This window comes from Camponotus vicinus, unplaced genomic scaffold (assembly GCF_025532165.1).
Source record: "Camponotus vicinus isolate PSW18456_S1 unplaced genomic scaffold, iyCamVici1.0 SCAF_12, whole genome shotgun sequence".
In the NCBI taxonomy this organism is placed as follows: Eukaryota; Metazoa; Arthropoda; class Insecta; order Hymenoptera; family Formicidae; genus Camponotus; species Camponotus vicinus.
In genome coordinates this window covers 14,343,918-14,365,498 of record NW_028141948.1, presented here as the reverse complement: position 1 = coordinate 14,365,498, position 21,581 = coordinate 14,343,918, and the positions used below count along the sequence as shown (strand labels likewise).

General features: G+C 35.5%; 3 protein-coding genes across 12 annotated transcripts in view; 2 read left to right on the top strand and 1 right to left on the bottom strand.

Annotated features, from left to right (window-relative positions):
* The window catches only part of Cad99c (cadherin 99C), a 109,161-nt gene extending 95,882 nt beyond the window's left edge, over positions 1-13,279 (top strand). For all 6 annotated transcript variants that reach the window (XM_083084807.1, XM_083084806.1, XM_083084811.1 and 3 more), the window contains 16 exons: positions 1,339-1,488; positions 1,737-1,955; positions 2,223-2,417; positions 2,599-2,886; positions 3,060-3,377; positions 3,699-3,839; positions 4,313-4,597; positions 5,539-5,712; positions 6,220-6,429; positions 6,975-7,106; positions 7,197-7,313; positions 7,410-7,808; positions 8,211-8,839; positions 9,569-9,799; positions 10,617-10,846; positions 11,135-13,279. In XM_083084807.1, the coding sequence (XP_082940933.1) occupies positions 1,339-1,488; positions 1,737-1,955; positions 2,223-2,417; positions 2,599-2,886; positions 3,060-3,377; positions 3,699-3,839; positions 4,313-4,597; positions 5,539-5,712; positions 6,220-6,429; positions 6,975-7,106; positions 7,197-7,313; positions 7,410-7,808; positions 8,211-8,839; positions 9,569-9,799; positions 10,617-10,846; positions 11,135-11,454 (4,038 nt within the window). In that variant the 3' untranslated portion in view covers positions 11,455-13,279. The remainder of the gene's footprint in view (positions 1-1,338; positions 1,489-1,736; positions 1,956-2,222; positions 2,418-2,598; positions 2,887-3,059; positions 3,378-3,698; positions 3,840-4,312; positions 4,598-5,538; positions 5,713-6,219; positions 6,430-6,974; positions 7,107-7,196; positions 7,314-7,409; positions 7,809-8,210; positions 8,840-9,568; positions 9,800-10,616; positions 10,847-11,134) is intronic.
* Positions 13,280-13,540: 261 nt separating this feature from the next.
* LOC145962884 (tetraspanin-11) lies at positions 13,541-19,465 on the top strand. 3 transcript variants are annotated; one of them, XR_014436021.1, is made up of 10 exons: positions 13,541-14,378; positions 15,087-15,169; positions 15,495-15,707; positions 15,819-16,004; positions 16,471-16,593; positions 17,353-17,406; positions 17,475-17,567; positions 17,653-17,736; positions 18,074-18,442; positions 19,212-19,465. XR_014436021.1 is itself a non-coding variant. In XM_083084349.1 (9 exons), the coding sequence occupies exons 2-9, from the start codon at positions 15,122-15,124 to the stop codon at positions 18,134-18,136; spliced, it is 864 nt and encodes a 287-aa protein (XP_082940475.1). In that variant the 5' UTR covers positions 13,541-14,378; positions 15,087-15,121; the 3' UTR covers positions 18,137-19,465. The 3 variants fall into 3 exon arrangements, 1 of the variants encoding a protein (XP_082940475.1); XR_014436020.1 differs by having other exon boundaries at positions 19,088-19,465; XM_083084349.1 differs by having other exon boundaries at positions 18,074-19,465.
* On the bottom strand, positions 19,293-21,507 carry LOC145962883 (carbonic anhydrase 1). Of its 3 annotated transcripts, none has more exons than XM_083084348.1 (6): positions 21,369-21,507; positions 21,221-21,289; positions 20,850-21,134; positions 20,435-20,691; positions 20,024-20,248; positions 19,293-19,913 (listed from the first exon to the last, which is right to left on the bottom strand). In XM_083084348.1, exons 2-6 carry the CDS (start codon positions 21,276-21,278, stop codon positions 19,797-19,799), a joined length of 942 nt encoding a protein of 313 aa, XP_082940474.1. In that variant the 5' UTR covers positions 21,279-21,289; positions 21,369-21,507; the 3' UTR covers positions 19,293-19,796. The 3 variants fall into 3 exon arrangements, with proteins under 3 accessions (XP_082940474.1, XP_082940471.1, XP_082940472.1); XM_083084346.1 differs by having other exon boundaries at positions 19,294-19,913; positions 21,221-21,301; XM_083084345.1 differs by lacking the exon at positions 21,369-21,507 and having other exon boundaries at positions 21,221-21,361.
* Between the last annotated feature and the right edge of the window lie 74 nt (positions 21,508-21,581).

The window sequence follows — 21,581 nt, the reverse complement described above, 5'->3', positions numbered from 1 at the left end:
GTTCCGCGTCGATGCACGGGCATCGCGATGATTTATATGTAAAATATATAAATGTTTTCGCTTTCGACGTTTCATAGAAATTTCACTCTTAAGCCTTCAACTTGTGTCAAATATTAAATCATCTTATAACATTGACTGCATAAAAATATTTACCCCATTCGCTTTTCATTTCTCGTATATGAAAACTCGGAACAATTTTGAGGAGATGCTAGAATGTTTTCTCAGCGTGCTTTAGCAAGTCGCGGAGAATAATGCGTGGTTTTATTAAAAGACGAAATTTATGGAACATTTTGCATGCCGCAAAAAGTAGCGCACATTCTTCAACTAATGGAATCATAATTTGCAATTTATAAGTCCTAATGCAATATGAACAATCTGTAAAGCTTATGTTTTATGCAGAGGTATTGGAAGATATTGTCCTTCTCGTAATCTTATTTGTACAAGAAAAGTTATAGTAACGGTGAGCTTTATTTAGAGCACCTCGTAAGTAGCCCAAACCCGTTATTGCGTAAATAAGGTCGCAGAAGAGAACAGGAGATGAGGAGAAAGGGACAGACTTCTCCTCGGGTGATGATAGAACTGGTGTGATCTAACTATAGTGAGAACGAGAAAAAGAAAACGGATATTCATTTCTCTTCGTATAGCGACTATTGAAAATGTCAATGTAAACGTGACGCATCAAAATCGAAAGATTAATGGCATATTATCGCAGTCCGTTTCCATGTATCATTTATTTATGAGTTGTGAAAAATAGGCCGATACTTTCATCGATATTTCACGTCCTTTTTTCCATTATTTTCCATAAAATCACGGAAGAATATGACATATTGTACTAATATGTATTGTAGTAATATAATATGTATAATAGTAATATATATATGAATTAGAAGGAGAGATCATTTTAAGTATAGAACAAACAAGAATTATTTTTTATAGCTAATTATTAAAAGAATTAATAGGTTTTTATTATAACTATAATAAAATAATAAATGATAAATTAATCATATTATGATAAGGATATAATTATGAATATAATTTTGATTAGAGCTGTATATTATAGTTGTAATTTTAATAAAATAAGAAGTCAAAATATATAATAAAATATAATATCAAAATATTAAAATGGCAAAATTAAAACAATAACATCTTATAATTTTCATTTAATATTTAACATGTGTTAAGGTAAAGTAAAGTATAACATTATAGCATGGAATATAAAATGCTCGTTGTCTCGCATCTCGTATAGCTAAAATCTTGTCCGAAACGCTGTTTAGAATGTTAATTCGCATTTATTTCGATTTATCATGTCACTTGATGTTACAAATTGTTTCCTTGCAGGATCGTGCGAGGAATGTATCCGAGAGATTCACGTCCACGACCACGTTGACGGTGAACATACGGGACGATGACGATCAGGATCCGTCCTTTATTTACCAAGGATGCATGCTTTCAGACGGCGCTTGCATTAATCCGGAATATTCCGCATCGGTATGTAAATCGAATCGGTTATAAACCAAAGTGTTCAGCTTTCCGGTTCGAGCGTGTATTAATAGCGAGAATTATTTTAACGGTCCGTGTTCTCTGCCAATCCCAATGTAAATTTATCAGAAAATTTAAATGTAATCGAGAGACTATATACGCCTAATCGGTCGCAGATATCTCGCCACTCAAATTCGCGTTATCAATAAATCATCCAACCGGTTCTGTAAGCACGATTCTCTATTTTCCCCCGTCAGGTATCGAGCGGAGTATTATCCGGCATACTCAATATCTCGCCCGAGAAAATCCAGGCTGTCGACATGGACAGCATAAACGCGCCCATCCACTACTCCTTCCTTAGCGGAAATCCGCCAAATTATCGAGATTTCTTCGAGATCAATCCTAATACCGGGGCGGTGAAGCAAATAAGAGCTGTCGACACGACGGTAACCAAGAAGTTTGATATAATCATTAAGGTAAATGTCACTGTTATATTTTCCTGTTATATTTAAGAAAATGTTTAAACAATTTTACTCATGAATATTGTATGTAAAAATGTGTAGTAGAAAATATAAGAAAATTTAAACAATTGTTTATAATAGATGTTTTATGATTGTAATTAATGTTTTTCTTTTTTTAATGAAAAGGCAACATTTTTTATACATGCAATACACTTCGCGTTTTAAGCTTTGAGTGTATCTCGTAATAAGTTTGTCATTTGTTTGGTTTTTTTTTCTTTTAAGGCGGTTGAAGTGTCGGAAGCGAAACGTTCAGCTACCGCGAAATTAACAATCACCGTCAAACCGGTTGACAGCAATCCACCCGTTATAACGGCGTCGAGTATCGAAGGTTTCGTCGACGAGAACGCTCCGATCGGCACAAAGGTCATCGATGAAAGCGATAATCCCATTGTGCTCACCGTGTCGGATGCTGATCTGGTAAGCCCAACTAAATGTAGATTTTATCGATTTTCGCTTAACGAAGCGTGATCGAAATGTGAATCGACCGTTTTCTCTATTGTTAGCTGATTCGATGGTTAACTCCATCCATCGATCAGTAATATTATTTATTTCCAACTCTCGTTTTCATTCTCTTATAAAATATTCGTGTCGTATCCAGGGACCGGACGACCCGAAACCGGCATATACCTTCGAATTAACCACAAATTTCTTCGCGATCGATCCGTCCGGCGTTCTTGTCGTCAACGAGGAGAATCTGGACCGGGATCCCCCGAGTCCAGGCCGCTTCCGCTTTCAAGTAGTCGCCCGGGAAAAAACGGGTGTGGCCGCGTCGTCACCTCTGTCGTTTGTCGTGACGTTGAATGATGTTAATGATAATGCGCCTCTGCTTCCTATGATGGCACCCATCACCGTTCAAGCTGGAGAAACGAAGAAACAAGTGGCAAAGGTGGCTGGTCATCTCTTTTAATTTAGTAATAATAGTTACTACTTCTATGTTTGCTCATATCTCTCTCATCAAATTATTGATTACCGCTTATGAATGCTTCATAGCTCTTTATCACGTTTAAAGGTACGAGCTACAAAAGAAGAGGAAATAAATTAATTTTAATTCTCCCGTAGGTGGAAGCTACGGATAATGATGAAGGAGAGAACGCCGAGATAACGTACAGTATCTATCATGTTTCGAACAACGGTTTGCACAAATTCAAGATAGATCCAAAGACCGGAGTTATCGAATCCGTGAGGAAATTGAACGCTGGCGAGCAATATAGCATCACCGTGCAGGCCACTGACAAAGGTGGCAGGTATTCACAGACGATCGTCGAGGTGAACGTCATTCCTGGGCCCAACACCAGAAGCCCCGTGTTCCAGCAGCCAGTGTATGAAGTGCAAGTCAGCGAGGGGGCATCCATCAATTCTACGGTTGCCACTATCACTGTGAGTATTGCCGATAATGTCTCTCTTTTTATTTTTCTTTCTCTTGCCTGTTATTTTAAGTTCCAACTATTGCGATAGAAATAATATATTTGCTCGACATACCTTTTGTTATTTTTCCATCGCGTTGAAATCATTTCGTTTCTGCATTCCCTCTTTTACATCAATTTATTTATATAAATTCACATTTTGGTTTTTAAACAATGTAAGAGATTGTTTGCGAAATTTTTCGAATTTATTATTATTTATTAAGTATTGTATCTAAAACAAGAGTTCGTTAAATATTTATATCGATAATAGACTTATTAATGAATCGTTGTACAGGCCATCGACCCAGAAAACGATCCGGTATCGTATTCGATAGTATCGGGGAATGACTTGCGCCAGTTTGCAATCGGCGACAAATCAGGCGTTATTACCGTTATAAGGAAGTTGGATAGGGAGGACTTGACCCGATATCAGTTGGTGAGTCAATATCGTCAACCGCTCATGAACATCGCAACACAAACTTCCTACATCATCTGTTACAAGACAATGCACTTCTCGCTTTACGCTGCTCTCCATTAACTTTTATCTAATCCAGAAAAAAACATCGGTTACTCTCTCTGCTTCTCCACTTATAAACGAGTAGCTATTCAAATTAAAGCATGTTAATTTTAAGTACAGCTTTATAAACATTTGATTAGTAAGAAAGTAATTTCATTTTCTGCATGTTTTTAAATATCAAAAAATATGAAAAAATTTTCCTACCAACCTTATATGTTTTTAAAAATTCATATTTTTTTAAAATTTGTAACCCACATATTTTTCTCCTATATTGGATTTTTCAAAATTTTTATTAATATGAGAGTAAAATTCTTTTTTGTCGCATTTCATATTAAAATGAAAAATTATATGAAAGCGGAATATTAATTCTCCCTGTGATATTTTTGGTTCAGTTGATAAAAGCTGAGGATACCGGCGGTCTCTTCAGCACCGCGACTGTCAATATCATGGTCACTGATATCAACGATAAGAATCCTGAATTTATGGATCTCCCTTATGAATTTTCCGTCAAAGAGGGCGAGGCACGTAAATTGATCGGCCGTGTACACGCCGAAGATGCCGACGAAGGCATCAACGCTGAGATCACTTACTTTGCACCCGATGACATTCCTTTCATTGTGGATCCCGAAACTGGTGATGTTCTGACAAAAATAGTGTTGGATTACGAGCAGAATAATGTGAGTAATTTTTATTGCATTCTTGATCTTTGTACTTATAAAATGGTCTTGCAACTACTTCTGCAATAATTTTTTGGGTACTGGGAAAAATTAATAAATGATTAGCAAATATTATGACATTGCATGTGTTCTGTACTTAATTAATATAATAAAAGGACAGACAGAATTTATATCTGATCTATCAGTGAAATTGAAGAAGAAAGTTTCTTTCCAAATATTAGTTACTATTATAATATGTAAAATACGACGATAATATGTAAAAATCTCTGATGTGTGACTTTAGCTTTTAATAAGTATATTTTGATGTGAAATTATATTTTTTTATCCTGGAAAACACGTGTCGAGATATTTCAAGCTAGGAAATTGTAAATGTTTAATTATGTTGGAATTCTCTGGAGAGAGAGTATCTAAAAGTCAATGCGAGTCTTTGCCTTCTGTTTGTACTTGTAAAAGGCTACATTACATGACACGCAGTGCTTATTAAGATTCATTACGAGCGCAGCTATCTAGCTCGAATCTTCCGGGAATGCTCTTCCGTTTTACGAAAGTTGCGAAGCGTGATTACAGTTCGAGAATTAGCCTTACAACGGAAACGATTTAAATTTATTCTCGATTTACGAGGATGATATTACGGTTAAATTACAATCGTGTGTACTGGGACAAAGGAAAAATGCATTTAAGCTTAAGTTCGTACAACTTTCATTCACGGAAATGCATGTGTAATAACAAAGTTCGATTATAACTTTATAATATGTAAAATACGGCAAAAATCTCTGACGTAATTTTGAGTTTTAATTATTCATCATTAAAATTGTTCCGAGAATATTTCTGCAGTTGCATTAAAATTTTCGAATCAATTAAAATGTGAATTCAAAATTATAATAATATATCCCTCTTCCCAATTTTGCTTTTGTTGCATTTTATTTACGTTAATTGCGTAGGAATATAAATTCGTGGTGACTGCGAGGGATGGAGCTCCCGATTATCGCTTGGCAACTGCGACTGTCACAGTGAAAGTCATAGATGTCGAGGACGAGGTTCCGCTCTTTCGCCAAAGCAGTTATGAGGCACGTGTCAAGGAAAACGTGCCTGACTATAATGTGATTCAAGTCACGGTGAGTCGCATGCCAAATCAATAATAATAATAATAATAATAATAATAATAATAATAATAGCTCGTGTCCCCGATTACAAGAAGTGTAAAGTGCGATATAAGAGCGATTAGAAACTATTAATTGATTTATTGACATTAATCCATATGGACTTGGACCTAACGAGAATCGAAAGTCGTACAACGTGACATAAATCCCAGTTTGAAATGTTTGTCTCGAGATAGAGCGCCTCCGCTGCCTCGTTTAATACATCGAAAGGTATAAAATTAATTTCGTGATAAAATAATCATACGAGATGTAATTTCATCGATAATGTTAAATCGTTCGGAAATTTATTCGGGGAATTTTGAAAATTTATCGAATAAGTTATCGCGAGACCTATGCCATTCTCAACTTTCAGACCCTCGAAAGATATTTCGCGTTACTCATGCCGTCGATGATTCCCATCTCATGAGGTGGAAAGGATGATGCGGTCTTACTCGGCTTTAAAGCTAACGCGATCATTTCTAGGCCGATGATCCGGACACAAAGAAGCAAATTACATACATGATCAAGCAAGGGGATACCGAACTCTTCAGCATAGACCCGAAGACCGGAGTCATAAAAACTATCCGCGGTCTCGATTACGAGAGTCAGAATCAGCACGTTCTCATAGTAGGAACCGAGGAGAACACCAGCGATTTACCTGGCTCAACCACTCGCGTTGTTGTTAATGTTCAGGTATTTTTCACCAGTGAATCCCGAGTCTCAGTGAATTTTCACTATCCATTGATTTACTATGTCGTGTTCATCAGCGTATCGTGTAGCGCACCACTTTCACAGACCACATAATTACAAAGAGGGAGAGATAGCTTCGTTGTTATTTATTTATCGCGTATAAAAAGCGCAGTTACGAAAAACGTGAGAAAATAAATTTCTTTCTTATAATTAATAATTTAGAAGATCTTTATCAAATAAATGCGTGTGCGAGTAAAATGCATCTACCTCTGGCAACTATTTTTTGAATATTTTTTTTGGATTTATTACTCTGTGTAAAAATCTGTAATTGAAATATCAAAACTAAAGTTATTTATCTGTCGTAATCTTATGAATTAACTTATATAGAATCAGTTTACGGAACCGGTTTGCACTGAGCGTATTAACATCACAAACGCGACGATCGTTCTATCATCTACGTGCTCTTTGATAACTTCTAGTACAAGTATATCTTATTACGCGGGGGCTGCTAATAACTATTTATAATGATTCTAAATGTATCGTGACAGGACGTGAACGACATTCCACCGGTATTTACGTCGGTACCGCGTCCTATTACACTGGACGACGATGTCCCTATAGGAACGACCGTGATTAATCTCACGGCCGCGGATTCTGACGGAACAGCACCAGGGAATCAGGTAGGATCTATACTTTTCTCGTATATGTATATTTCTTAATTTTTTCTCGTCGAGTCTCTGGCAATTTTCACCGATCTCGATGTTCGGCAGGTTCGATACGAGATCATCGGCCGCGGAATCGCAAGCAAGTATTTCGTAATCGATCCCGACACCGGCGTGCTCCGAATACGAGACGACTTGCGCAAAGAAACTGACTCCGAGTATCAGGTAAGCAATTCTGCCCGCGTAATTCAAAGATGTTTCGCTATCCTCAACTCCCTCAACTCATCTCAACAACACGGCGATTCCCTTCTCTTGCGACAGGTTGACGTACGCGCATACGATATGGGGGACCCGCAACTGTCATCCGTGACGACTGTGCCGGTCTATGTTCGTCACGTTGCAACGGTGCCGCCCGAGATCGGTTTGGGCTTCGCCGAGAATTCGTACAACGTCGAAGTGCCCGAGGACGCTGGTGACAATACGCTAATAAAGATAATCACCATCATCAACAGTCACGCGCATGACACTACGCCGCTTAGATGCGAGATTTATAGCGGCAATGAGGCCGGTCTGTTCGAAGCAAATGTCACGGAGGAACGGAATTGCGCGCTGAGGCTGAAAAAAGGCGCGCTGGATTATGAGACGACGGAGTCTTACCAGATTAAGATCAAGTTGGAGTCGCTCTCGGGCTTATTAAACTCTGGCAGAAATACGACGATGGTGAGTCGCGATGATGATTCTCGAATCTTATCAAGAAAACATTTTCGTTTTAATGCTTAAATACATAAATATTTATCAATAGGATGAAATCATATGATGGATGACACATAGGAACGCATCAGAGATGAAAAGATTAAAAAACATGAGATATAAATAAAAGTTATTTTTTTTGCAGATGCAATTCAGATAATATTATTTTAGATACACAAAAAACAAAAATTCTAAAAAAGCTATTTCTATCTTGTTTTCTTTCTCGTTTTTGTAGTTTTATAGGATTTATTATAAAACGATAGGTAAACATGAAAAGGAAAACAATATTGGGATTGTTTTAAGAAAACTTAATTTGTTGCAACAAAATTATCAAAATTTACTTCATTTTTGATCGAACGCGTTTGATCACAGGTGAAAATTCAAGTGCTGGATGTAAATGACAACAAACCAGAATTTATCTTCCCGGAGGCGAATCAGAAGCTCACGAGGGGACGTTACTTTGCGGCGATTCCGCGCACCGCGCAATTCTCGTCCACCGTTATACAAGTGAAGGCTCACGACAAGGACAACGGCAAGTTCGGTAAATTGGAGTACAAGATCCTGGAGGGACGGGGATCCGACCACTTCGCTATCGACAGCTCTACCGGTATAATTAGGACGACGGTGACGTTCGATCACGTTGATTCATCCGAGCTTCCCTTCAAATTCGACGTTCGCGTGCGGGATAATCCCAACTCGACCAATAATTATAATACGATCGTTGCACCGGTGATCGTCAATCTGATCGGAGAGGAGAATCTCATGATCCTAGTGGTGCAGGATGCGTCGCCGGATGCGCTGCAGAAGGAGGCCGGCAAGATAGCGAATATAATCGAGCAGAAGAGCGGCCTGTTGATCGGCATCGATAGAGTCGCGGTGAGAAAAATTCTGACGAAAAACGGCACCGTGGAAACGTTCCCGCAGGACTCGGACGTGTGGTTCTACGCTGTCGACCCGGACACCGAGGTCATACTCAGTAGAAACAGCACCAGAGTGCTGAGGTACGTACTAAAATATGCATAATAACCAGAAAAAGAAATTTAGAAAATTTTACAAATAAAATACACATAAAATTTCTTAGAAATCGTTGAAGCAAATTTCTTCCTTAAGATTTTTATAGTAATGAGAAGATTATGCTGAGGTCTTCTTATTGTAACGGCACTTTAGATTCTTCGTCTTTGTAATTATGCACGCTAAAGCGGTTATTTCACAGTTATTTACGGAATAGTATTACGTAACTGCTATTACTTGCAGTGTATGTTGCATATACAAAATGCACATTTTAATACATCAACGCAATTTTGCACATTTTTAGATGTTTTTATAAATATTATTTTGTCACTTTTTAAATAAAATCTTTTATAATTTAGAAAATTAGTAATAACGTATAACGGAATTTATAAACATTACTGTAAATATTTTTACGATATTAATTTCGCAATAATTTATAAATTACAACTGTTAGAGAGGACAAAATTTTTTCCTTAAATCTATTTTTCTAATAAAATTTGTGTTAATAGTTTTCAAGGAGTACAAATAATTAAGTCTTACGATAGTTTATCAGAAAGCTAGCTTTCCAAATTTAATTGATTACATACGAATAATTTATCCGCGTGTTGACGAAGAGAACAAGCATTTCCCACGCGAACATCGAAAGGTTAATTGTGACGTTCAATTATGTTGTGACATTTGACCATGAGTAAATATTAAAAGCGCCGAATGTTTGACAGATCAATTATGGACAAGTCGGCCATGTCGAATATCACATTCGACGTGTCTACGCTAGTACGAGCGAACGCTATCGACATTCATGCACCTGTAATGCCACCTGAACCGGTGCGAACACAAACCGCGGTCGCGTTCAGCGGCGAAGTATTCCCATACGCGCTGATCATCATCGCTTGCGTAATTTTGATCCTCGGTATTGCCGGCATCATCTACATTTGCGTCTCTTGGTCCAAGTAAGTTGTTCATACGTCATTTTAATGCTGGAATCGTCACAAGATTTCGCTAATAATATAAAATACATTGACAAGCATCTGAAAAGATTTAATCATAAAGTTGTAAAGTATAGGAATTTAATTAAAAAATATTAAATATTATTAAAATTAAGTTATATATCCGAACACATATAAAAAAATTTAATCATGAGGCTAGAATACAAAAACACAATATTATACATTAAATATGATTAAATGTCTTTTAATATTTGAAGAAAAAAATTAATTGCGGAGAAATATATATACATTAATTTATTAATATATAATATATATGTGTATATAATATTAAATATCTTACAAATATTTTTAAAAAATAATTTACTTTCGAATTCTTGAACTTGCATTATAGATTCCTGTTTGCTTTTTAAAAAATAATTTACTTTCGGGTTCTTGAACTTGCATCGTAGATTGCTGTTTCCGAGCGCTTGCATGCTTTCATTCGGCAGAAACAAAAATTGTTATATTCATACACAGTTGTATTAATTACTACGTACGCATGTCGCTCTAAACACAATCTCAGCTATCATTATGATCCTCACCCGTTATTATACGAGTCGCATGAGAAAATTACTGCGCGAGTATAAATATTCATTTGACTCGTCGGGTGCGAGCAATGCAAATTCTACTCTTTATTATCTCTATTAGCTTTAATTGCAATTTCCGCTCCGGCTATCTTCGCGAAAACTTGTTATTTCCACGTTGTGAACGTAAAATAATCTTTCCGGGGTGTTTACACGATTCTTTTGAGAAATTTCCTCATAAATTCTCGTTGACGTAGGTACAAAGCATACAAGGAGCGTATGCAACGCATGTATGTAATGCCGCGTTATGACCCCGTCTATGTGGAACCGAATTTGAAGGAGTACGAGACGCAGGTACTTCAGATGAGCGTGCCAGTCGACGACAACGACAGTTGCAATGATTTACAATTGGACTTCAGCAACAAGAATCACGCGTTCAGCCTGGACAATGTCAGTTACATCACCAAAGATCATGGTGACAGTACTGGTAAGTCAAAATTTATATCATTGAATTATTAAATGAAAGAAATTGTGTGCGAGAAAAAATTGGTGTCCCTCTCCTCTTTGCATTAATTATTGCAATGTATTAAAAAGTAACAAAGCAGTTATAAAAATATATATTATTTTCTCTTGTATATTAATATTTCTTAAAAAGCGAAATTATCTTATCCAAAGAAAATTTTAAGCGACACGAATTATTCCCGCACGATACATGTGTAAATCGTTCACGCTACGATTCCAAGTATATACAGCGAGCTTATGTATTCCGTTTAAGGCCAGCAAAGTCCCGTTAGCTCCGAAGCGGCAACTACGGCGCGCGCATCCAGTATCGCAGGTAACCACGGTGACACCAATATCCATTCCCTAAGGCGATCCACGCTGGGCCGAAAGAATCACGGTGCGAGCAACACGAACACCTTGAACAATCGCGATGCGACACCGGTACTTAATCCTCTGTACAATCACGGCGGAGATCTGTTGAGCCCTAGTCCGTCCAACGACAACGTCACATTCAGGGAGAGGAAGGATTACTCGCATCTCGGATTTACGTATCTGGGTGAGCAAAGTCCCGTAGAGACCACGACGGAGTTGTAAGTTATATTGCACAATGACGTGCGAATGCCAGCCACGCGTTGGCTTGAAAACTGTCAACGAATTACACGTATTTGTCAAGAAAGACACAAAAATGAATATGACATCGATAATTTTAATATCGTATATACAAGTAAGACTGTGATGGACGTAATATTTTTTTACATCAAAGTTTTATCGATATACTGTAAGATATTAAAATGTCTAAAATCTCACATCTCGCGTAGACATCATATCGACAAACATCATTTCACAATGCATGTAAAATATACAATTATCTATCTTTTTTGCATGTGTGACAAAAAAGCGCTACAAAATGTATTTAATTTCGACAAAATACGTAATATATGACACGTGACTAGAAAATAGGAATCAGAAAAAAATACCACGTAGTGCGTATTTTTTGTGACATGTATAATCTCGAGGCGCCATATGAAAAGCTCATGGAAAATAGTTGAGTATATATATTCTGCCCTTCATATGTCATCTTTTGAATGTGTATTGATACCCGCGTACCGATTCACACGACCGCGCAAATGCATCCGCAGAATTCCCGGCGGAATATATTCTGAACGAGTTACTCTGCATGTGGTATCCATAAAAGAGCAGCGTGATGTAGCGTTCAGATACAACGACATGAAACGAGGCCGTGAAAATGTCGCGCGTGTAAAAGGGACGAGCTAAAAGAGAGATCGCGAGAATATCTTTCTACCGATATTTTTTGTCTGATTTATTTCCCGTCGTGCATTGAATTTTCGCAAGGCTAAAGCTGAGGCAATATGTTCCGCCAATAAATAGCGAGATTACAAATAATCGCCACCGGGATTGCGACGAAAAATATTATTATTATTATGACTGTGACTTTAAACGTAACGCGAGAAAGTTGGATTAATGGAGGTGCATTAATCGAGTCTTGACTAATAACTTTGAAGATGTTCCGTATTCTGTAGAAATTCATGCGCACGCGTACGTTTTAATTTTAAAAAGAGAGAAAGGAGGAGAGAAGAAAAAGAAAGAGAAAAATAGCAAAACTATGATTGCAACCGTCCAATGCGTAGATTTAAGATTCGAAGACGAAGTTATGAGTTTATATGAGTGTACTTGTGAGTGCATATGTGCGAGTTCCATCGACTCGTGATCTTGTAAATGGGTCGATCCCGATCACTTTGTACCATAATATCTGTTTATTTATACAATCGTGTTTGCTCATGTCATTCTATTGTATCATAATCACAATTAACCGCGATGACGATGTATATCGTAACGTTTTGTATGTATGTACGTATAAAAAAGAAAACGCAAGAACGCGTTTTATTAAATTTCGTAAAGTTTCAACAATGACCATCGCGCGTTTCCATTGCGATTATTGCTCACTCTTGTTCACACGATCGCGTCGACGGTCTCTAATAAGCGACTGCCATACAAGCGAGGTAAAAAAAAACTACTTCATGACGTAAGTGGTAAAGTATTTAATCAGACACGCGTAACTGCCCATTTCCTTGTACTTTTGACGACGCTACTTGACTTTGTTCGATATTAGGTTTAACAGATCCGCGAAAAGATGTCGGATGAAACGGCGTCGAGTGGAATTAAATACGATACGACTTGATTGAATGTATATCTCTAGTCGTATAGCGGGCGTCCACTGCCGTGGAATTTATATAAGCTGTTTTGTATTAAAAAAAAAAAAACAAACCAACAAACTTGTGTTATAAGTGTTCTCCGATTATAGCGTTGGTATCTTTTAGTCGTAGCTGTACAATATTTAAGCGCAAATTCTGTAAAAATTGTTAATATCTAATAATAAAAATTTATTATATTTACATAATATATAACGAGGCTTTTTTTCGTGATAATATCTCACATGACATATCTTTTTTAGCATAAAGCAACGAACTGTCGGGTTATTACGTAAACGTTAATTCGAGCTTCCGCGTGGCTGTTAATTGCTTCGTCCAATTCCCACATGAGATCTTTCGTGTTTGTTTCATAAGTCATGCATAGCAATGTGTAGCAGCAAGTTTTTTCTTCTGAATAAGAATTCATAATTTTGTCATCCGAATAATATTTGAGATATCACGGGTTTTTATAAGAAATTTATTTTATTGTGATATTATTTAATTCATTCTATGCTCGAAAAAGATCGAAGACGGCCAAAATATTTTAATTAAGGCGTGGATTATTATAGAATTGCTATGCGGTAAATAGAACGACAACGCGAGTCGATGAGGCCGAGACTGTTGGCGAGATCCTGGGTTGCGGGCGGGGATCAACCCACCCACCCCCGACAATAGAGCGTCGGCGCCGCGACGGCGGAAGCACGCAGACGCATCTGGACCGACGTCGATGACGTACAGACGTGAGGAAGGCAGCAGACGGAATTCGGTGGCAGGCTCCAGTCCGTTTCGATTTCGCTCCGCGTTTGGTATTCCATCGGGAGTTGACGAGTAAAAGAGGATTCGCGCTTTCGACACGCGAGATAAAATACCTGGATGCTGGAGGAGGTTCTATCGATCTGCCGATATCGACGAGCGATAAGCGGGTCCGTCTCTGCTCGCGGGGTTGCACCTGCTCGAATGCGACGTCGCGACGCCCGATTGTCGACGTTTCGAGTGTCGATCGAGACGTTCGGAGAGAGTGATCTCAAAGAGCAATAACAGAACGCACGAAGATTACGAACCACCTGTGAACCTTGGAAACGCGTATCAAGACATCGATCATCTTTGAGGATTACGGATATAATCTGTGCATCTGTGTGTTTGTGATTTCGATATTTATAACTGTGTGGCATTGTTTGTAAAACGCGCGGCGAACTGTGTAATTGTGCAATAATTATATACAAAAGTGTCCTGCAGGGATAATCGAGAGCATAACTGGATATCGTTATCGAGCAGAGCTAACGAGTTAAGTTAACTCGCTACTGACAGGTAATGCCTGTATATAATTTTACCATCATAAAGTTTTTGCCTCCGTAGTGATATTTTTTGATTATTTGTAACAGTCTGTGTTTTTAATGTAAATATAAGAGAACTTTATAAAATTCCCTGTGATCAATAAATAAATAAAATAAATAAATAAATTTTAAATCGTGTGTGATATGAAATGTGCATAGCTCTCAATGAAGAATTAAATAACTTAAATAATAATTTTTAAAAATGTTTTCTTTCAATTATAATAATAGAAAAAAATAGTAACCAATTTTTCTTTGCTAATCTAAATTTAAAGTTCAAAAACATTCTTTTTATTTTATTTTCTCAATGGTGTACTAGAAGCTGTGTGAAAATAATAGAAAAAAATATTTCTGTACAAAATTTTCAATAAAAAAAAATATAATAAAAAGCGTTCTAAAATTAAAAAATTGTTAAGAAATCAAATTTCATTAAAATCAAAGGGAAAAACATGTTTTTTAAACGTCTTTAAAAGAGATATATGTTGTTTGCATAAATTTAAATATAAATTCAGATGCTATTATTCAGATTTATTTTGTGTTATTTTTATGCATCAATATGTTTAAAACGCGAAAAAAATTATAAAGCAGAGATATGAATTGGAAAGTTTAATATTTGCACAATAAATTAATATTTTGTATATTTTTTATTTCACAACACACTGGTCACGTATTGTTATATTTACAGATTGATGACTAATTGGAGGGTCCAGGATAATAAACATGAAATACTTGAAAATCGCGTTATTTACGTTCAATCTATTAATATGGGTAAATAATACGCACTCTTTTATAACATTATAAACTAAGTCTAGAAATAGCGACACGTACCGACAACTTAGACGCTAGTGCTTCTACTATAAATATTTCTTCTATGTGTACTTCGGAGCAAGACAATTAGCCTTCAAATTTTTGCATCGACGTTCGATTAGCTTATATTTCTATAAAAAAATGACATAACGTTATTTAAACGTCATTTAACTTTGTGCGTATTTAGGAAAACGGTTTCCTATGGTGCAAAATTACCTACCTATGCGAGAGCACATAATAAAAGAAGGAATCAGATATCACCGTGCGATTTTTTTCTTTTCGCTAGCTGGCTGGCTGCACGGTGCTCGTTATAGGCGCCTGGTTACTCCTGGAGCCCAGCAAGGGGCACATTCTCAATCTTTTCGTATCTGACGTCAAGCCGCATGAAACTATTAATCTGATAGCTTATAGCCTCCTCGGGCTCGGTTTCATCGTGCTTACGGTCGGCTTCTTCGGCTGTCGCGCCGCGCTACGCGGAAATCAATGCATCCTCGCCACCGTGAGTAAAACGACATTTTTGTCATCCATCTCGTCTCGTTGCACGTACCGTTATAGATCGTCGGGGGTCAAGGTCGGCGATGCTTTCATCGCTATTCGTTTTTTTTCGCAGTACATGAGCATGCTGGTCGCGCTCATCATCACGGAACTGGTGACGGCGGCCATCGGAGGGTTGATGACTTTTCAGATCTTGTCAGATCTGGAGGAGAGGCTCACCAGTAAACTGGCAGTGAATTATGGTCACGATCCGACCAGCGATATTGCCTTCAGCCATAGCTTGGATTTTGCGCAGTACAAGGTTTAGAAATTAAGGGATTTGACTCGATTAAATGCTCATCTCGAACTCATACTCTGTACAATATGTTTTCGAAGAATCGCTCGAAGAATGTTTTTTGTCCTTTTGCGATATTCTTGATTTTGTTTTAATATCAATTCACTTCTTGTCTTCCAACTTTTGACGTAAATCCTTGTTCTCTGTGTATCTTGTAATCAAAATTTCAATTTTATTCTCGTTCGATCGCATGCCGTAATTATCGCTGTGCATTTGAGTGAAATAATAATGTGCTTTTTTTATTTAACGTTTTGTTGAAAGATGGCTGTATGTCTCGGCTTATTTTCCCTACAGCACGTATTACGCACAAAATACGTGCTTGTGAATTATGTTTCATGCATGACGAGATTGCATGCGATGCTTTGTCAGAAATCGTTCATCCGACGAGATATTTCACGATGGTTCGAAGAACACATGGATGATTCTATTACAGTTTAATTGCTGCGGAGTCCATGGCGACAACGATTACAATGGTACAGCTTGGTGGAGGGACGGTCAAATCTCGGGAAGCAGAAGACAGGTTCCCCTCACATGTTGTGTTCTTAAAAATTCCGAGGTATCTTATGCAATTGATTGTTATGCAAATTGATTGTTCTTAGAACAATATTGGATGAATTTTTGAAAAAGAATTATTCATATAAAACATGCTTTGAAAGCACATACATAAATTCATAAATATTACATGATATCATTACTTAAACATTTTGTTTACATCTTATAAATAAATTATGAACTTACAAAGCGCATTTATTAAATAACCGAGTTAAAGCTGCATAAAAGCGAACAATCGTAATGTGTGACAAAATTAATTTATTTTATTCAAGATCTATCCTTTCAGCATTGATTATTAGACGGTCATACAATTGAGTAGATTGATTTCTGAAGATTCATTCTTTAAGATTGTTTCAGAAACGCTCGCTAGAATCATTTTAATCGAATTATCGTAGAATTCCTTTTATTAAAATTTTTAACAGATTTTTGGAAACAGAGACAGGGTGCCGAATTAGATGAATATGATCAAGTTCTACTAATGATCCAAGTGAATGTTCAAATTTTTGCTTAAAATGTTGCGAATTGAGAAAAATCAATCCGGTTATTTAATAGACGCGTCTCGTATATAAACAAATATTTTCATTTCCTGAATGATTTTAACTTTTGAATTTACAAATTGCTCATTATATTTCATTTTTCATTATCTACTTTAGATATTTATAATTATAAAATTTATTATGATAACTTTATTATAATAGATATAATATTTATTATAATAAATTTATTATAGTAAAATCGCACAGCAAATACTTCTATTTTGCAGAATAAAAATACAGGCAGTCCAATGAGCGTTGTTTCGAGAGTGTTTCACAAAAATGTGAGTAAAATATCAGTGACAAAGTGAAGTGCATGAATTTTATGTGAGTAATCTTTTGTCGCTGGTAGAACGAAAAACCGTGGCTGCATCCACAACCGAAAGATGAGGCCGCGTGTCAGGTAGAGGATCAAGAAGGTCATGAGGGATACAGACACAAAGAAGTACAAAGAGATACATTTTTTATTAAAATGTCGGCGCTGCATATCACGTAGCTATGTGCATATTTCAGTAAACACGTATTTTCAGGGCTGCCTTGGAAAAGTCACCAATTGGTTGCAATGCGAAAGTTTCACGTTGGTATTCCTCGGCATGGCAATGGCAGGAATACAGGTAAACTATTTTAATAAATCATTTCGTGTAATACGTTTTAAATTTTAAAGTATATTGATGAAAAAAAAATATTATTCTCTGAATTATTTTTCAAAAGTTTGTGATTTTGTTTAAGAAAGTTCAAAGATCTCAAGATCTTCGAATTTTATAAAATGTTTTAACAAAAATTGTATGATTTAAGTTAAACTGGATGAAAAATCCTGTTTAAAAAAATATTTTCGCATTTTTTTAAACAATAGATTTGTCAAATTATTTTTCTTAAACAGCTTTGTTTCTTCTATTTTGAATAATTAATGAGAATGGAATAATCATATAAATTATTTTATAATAATTTCAGACATTCGGAATAATAACATCAGCTTTTCTCTGTCGAACAATAAGGGATATGCAGGATGAATGATCCATAGTTCGTAGTCTCAATGAAGTGAAAAGAATGTCATGGCACATGCATTCTTCTCATTGAGAAAGAGGAAACAACTTCGTTTTGTATCGTCTGCCAAGATTTTCAAAATCGAGTCTTGTATAAATCAAGGACAATGACAAGATTCATAAAACTGCAACTTAGAAATCCTGTGAAAAGAAAGCAAGTCTTGTTCTTTCTTTCTGTGAAGTGTCTAATCAACTTCGAAGCAAGATAACGATAAATGCGTATGCTACATTTTTAGATCATTCTCTGGCGTTTACTTTGCTGCGAGTCAGTAACAAGGTAACCAATACACTCTGATGTATATATACAATATATACGCATCTTTGTTGTGTTCAATCTAAATAACAAGTCGCGATGTTATGATATCTCGCATAAATTTTATGATGATTGCCGGTGAAAATCGATCAATAACGTGAATTGTTATTCGCGATATCTTGTCGGCTTGTAAATACACTTGCCAATGCAGATAATAAGAATATATGCGTTGTGTATGTGAGAATTTTCGAGTTCTTTTTCCTTTCTGAAAAATTTACCTGATTCAAAATACAAATAATTTTTCGCACAAAGCTGTATGCATTTTAGAAAAATGATTTTGACGAATGAGAGTATGGATGTGTGTAGGAGAGCTGGAACTGATTGTGATATTTTCATTTTTGACAGGTTTTCTAAGCGCAATGTTAGAGTATTCCATTGAGAAATATATTAAAATCATATAATGCTGTTTACGCGTTTTAACTGCATGAATTTTCAAGATATTTTATTTATCTATTATCTAAATTTAAAAAAATATATAGATTTGAAAAAGATAAATAAGATTTTTTTACTTAATATATACACTAACTATATTTTATATAACAAATCGTTACATTTTTACTCGTTACATTTTAAAATTAATATTTGTAATGATACCAAAATTTCTTTCAGTGATCTGAAAATTTGAAGTGATAAAAATGTCAATCGGCTCCAGCAGCTTCTAATAATCATGTATATTAGATATATATTATATAGAACTATATAGAATAGATATATATTTTATTATCCATTTTAGAAAATGGATGATACATACATATATACATCTATAGAAAGAATGTGTCATATATATTCTGTAACTAAAGGAATGCTTCCTTCTTTGACACTAATTTTGGAAGAATGTATTATAATAACTTGTGCCAAAAGTATTTTTATTGTATAATGAGTAATACAAATTTTAATATATTTTTATTTTCTTAAAACAGCAAGACATGTCCTACATATTTATAGAACGTACCTCAAGGGTAATAAAGATGTTGTTCTCTGTGTAAACTTGTAACTGATTTTACTTATTTTCACGAACTAAAAAAATATAACAATTTATATCCATATTCATAAAAATTTTTAACGTTTGAATGTTATATTTACATTCCTCATAAAATAAGCAATTCACTTATAATTGAGCTTGATAACGATAATTTACCCGTATATATTTTATACTTTAAGTAAATATCTGTATAAATAGGATATTACCAATGTACCGAATTTATTATTATATATAATTGCACATATATTTACTGAAATGAACGCAAAAATAAAGAAATAAGATTTTCATATGTGCTTGAGGATGAATATTTTGGTAAAATAAATGTGGGTTAAAAAATTATGATAAACTTTCTTCATAAAAGTAAACATCACGATCATTTAGCGGTTGAACTGGTCGACAATTAAGAAGTAACGGTTGGTAATCTATTGAACATAGTTTTCGAAATTGTTCCACCTATATAGTAGACAATTATACATATGATTATACTGATGACAATGTAAAGCCGATGACAAAAATATCTTAATATACATCTTGAATAATATCTAACAAACAGATTATTTTACCTGCGATGTGGATATGGCGATTGGTTCTTGCTGAACGATCCATGTAACAATTTCATTGCAAGGAGGTTGACTGAGAGAACCATTGTATGTATAATAATCTCTGTCGAAAGGTGAAAAAATCCATTCCAATGGAAAAGGAGGTATGCAAACTATCGATCCTGGTGAGGTAACGCGCCACAAATTGCTCACAATGTGATCCAGATAAGGATTATCCGCATAATTTATCTAAAATTAAGCATGATTATAATAAATCCAGTTTAATATGTAACATATTTTATTGAATAGAAAGAGAAAGACAGAGAGAGTGGGGGGGAAGAGAAAGAATGAATCAATTTAATTTTTTAATAGGAGATATTTATGATATAATTTATAAGATATATTTATAAGATATTCCCTGACAAAAAATCATACTTGAAGGAAGAATGAAACAATCGCTAGTCCGTCTTTCGCTCCGAGAGCGATTGCCTCCAACAATGACTTAATTCCACGTTTTCTATGAACAATTTGTAGCTCCATAGGATAACGAACATAATCTAATGTGTGTTCACTGCCTTCTTCGTTTGACGGACCCCAGTGGAAGAGAACATGAGAGAAATCATATGTATCGGTCAAAGGTCCTCCTTTAAGCTGCGGCCATGTAGTATTGGTCCAAGATCCTTGGAATATCACTGCATATATTAAAAATGCATAATAAGAAAAATATTATATAATCTTAATTAATCTCTTTTATCTTATGTTATTATTATATATACACAAAAATATTAAGAGAATTTATCATAATTTATTTTAATTTATTTGATTAAATAGAAAGTTAAATTAAATCTACCAGTATGACCACTGTTTGCGATAGTCATCGATAAAGGTCCGCTATTATAATTGCTCCATAGAAGTGGTTCAGATGGTTGCATCACTACAGTGAGCCTGGTGATGATATTGATAGGCGATTGATTGCTACCGGTGCTTGCGGGATATAAGTCCTTCCAAGTATGAGGACCGTTCTGATGAGCGTATCCAAATGAGAAAGCGGGTGTACGGTAATCCACGTAATCCGCCCGGTTCTCCGTACATGAGAATAATTGTGTCCAGTTCCAAATGTCATTCAAAAATAAAACTGAATGAATGAAATTATATTGTAATATAACCATTATATATAATCCGTGTATGTATGCATATATTTTGTTTTTTTGCGATGCTTACTTATGAGAAGAACGCTGCTACACACAATCATACATTCCGTTAACGAAAAGTCTAACATTTTTATAATTTCTGTAATGACATCTATTAGGGGCATGTGAGTTATAAAATTTCAAACTTGTCTTCGTATGTATAATAAATGTAAAATTACCTAATAAGTGTTTATGCACGCATAGACAATTTACTTAAAATTTCGCTAAACACTTCATGATATGTAATAATTTTTATTATAAAACTACTTTTATAAAAATATAAAATATAATGTATATAACATCAAATGTGACATGTGACAATTTATGAGAATCGATAAAGCATACTTCAATCCATAATAATGATGTGAAGGTAATCTTATATCTTTTCCAAT

Coding starts and splice junctions, on each gene's coding strand:
- LOC145962884 (XM_083084349.1), top strand. CDS start 15,122: ATGAAATACTTGAAAATCGCGTTATTTACGTTCAATCTATTAATATGG. Junction 15,170..15,494: donor CGTTCAATCTATTAATATGG/GTAAATAATACG, acceptor TCTTTTCGCTAG/CTGGCTGGCTGCACGGTGCT. Junction 17,568..17,652: donor AGGGATACAGACACAAAGAA/GTACAAAGAGAT, acceptor ACGTATTTTCAG/GGCTGCCTTGGAAAAGTCAC.
- LOC145962883 (XM_083084345.1), bottom strand. CDS start 21,314: ATGCCCCTAATAGATGTCATTACAGAAATTATAAAAATGTTAGACTTT. Junction 20,692..20,849: donor CGCAAACAGTGGTCATACTG/GTAGATTTAATT, acceptor TAATATATGCAG/TGATATTCCAAGGATCTTGG. Junction 19,914..20,023: donor TCGCCATATCCACATCGCAG/GTAAAATAATCT, acceptor TCTACTATATAG/GTGGAACAATTTCGAAAACT.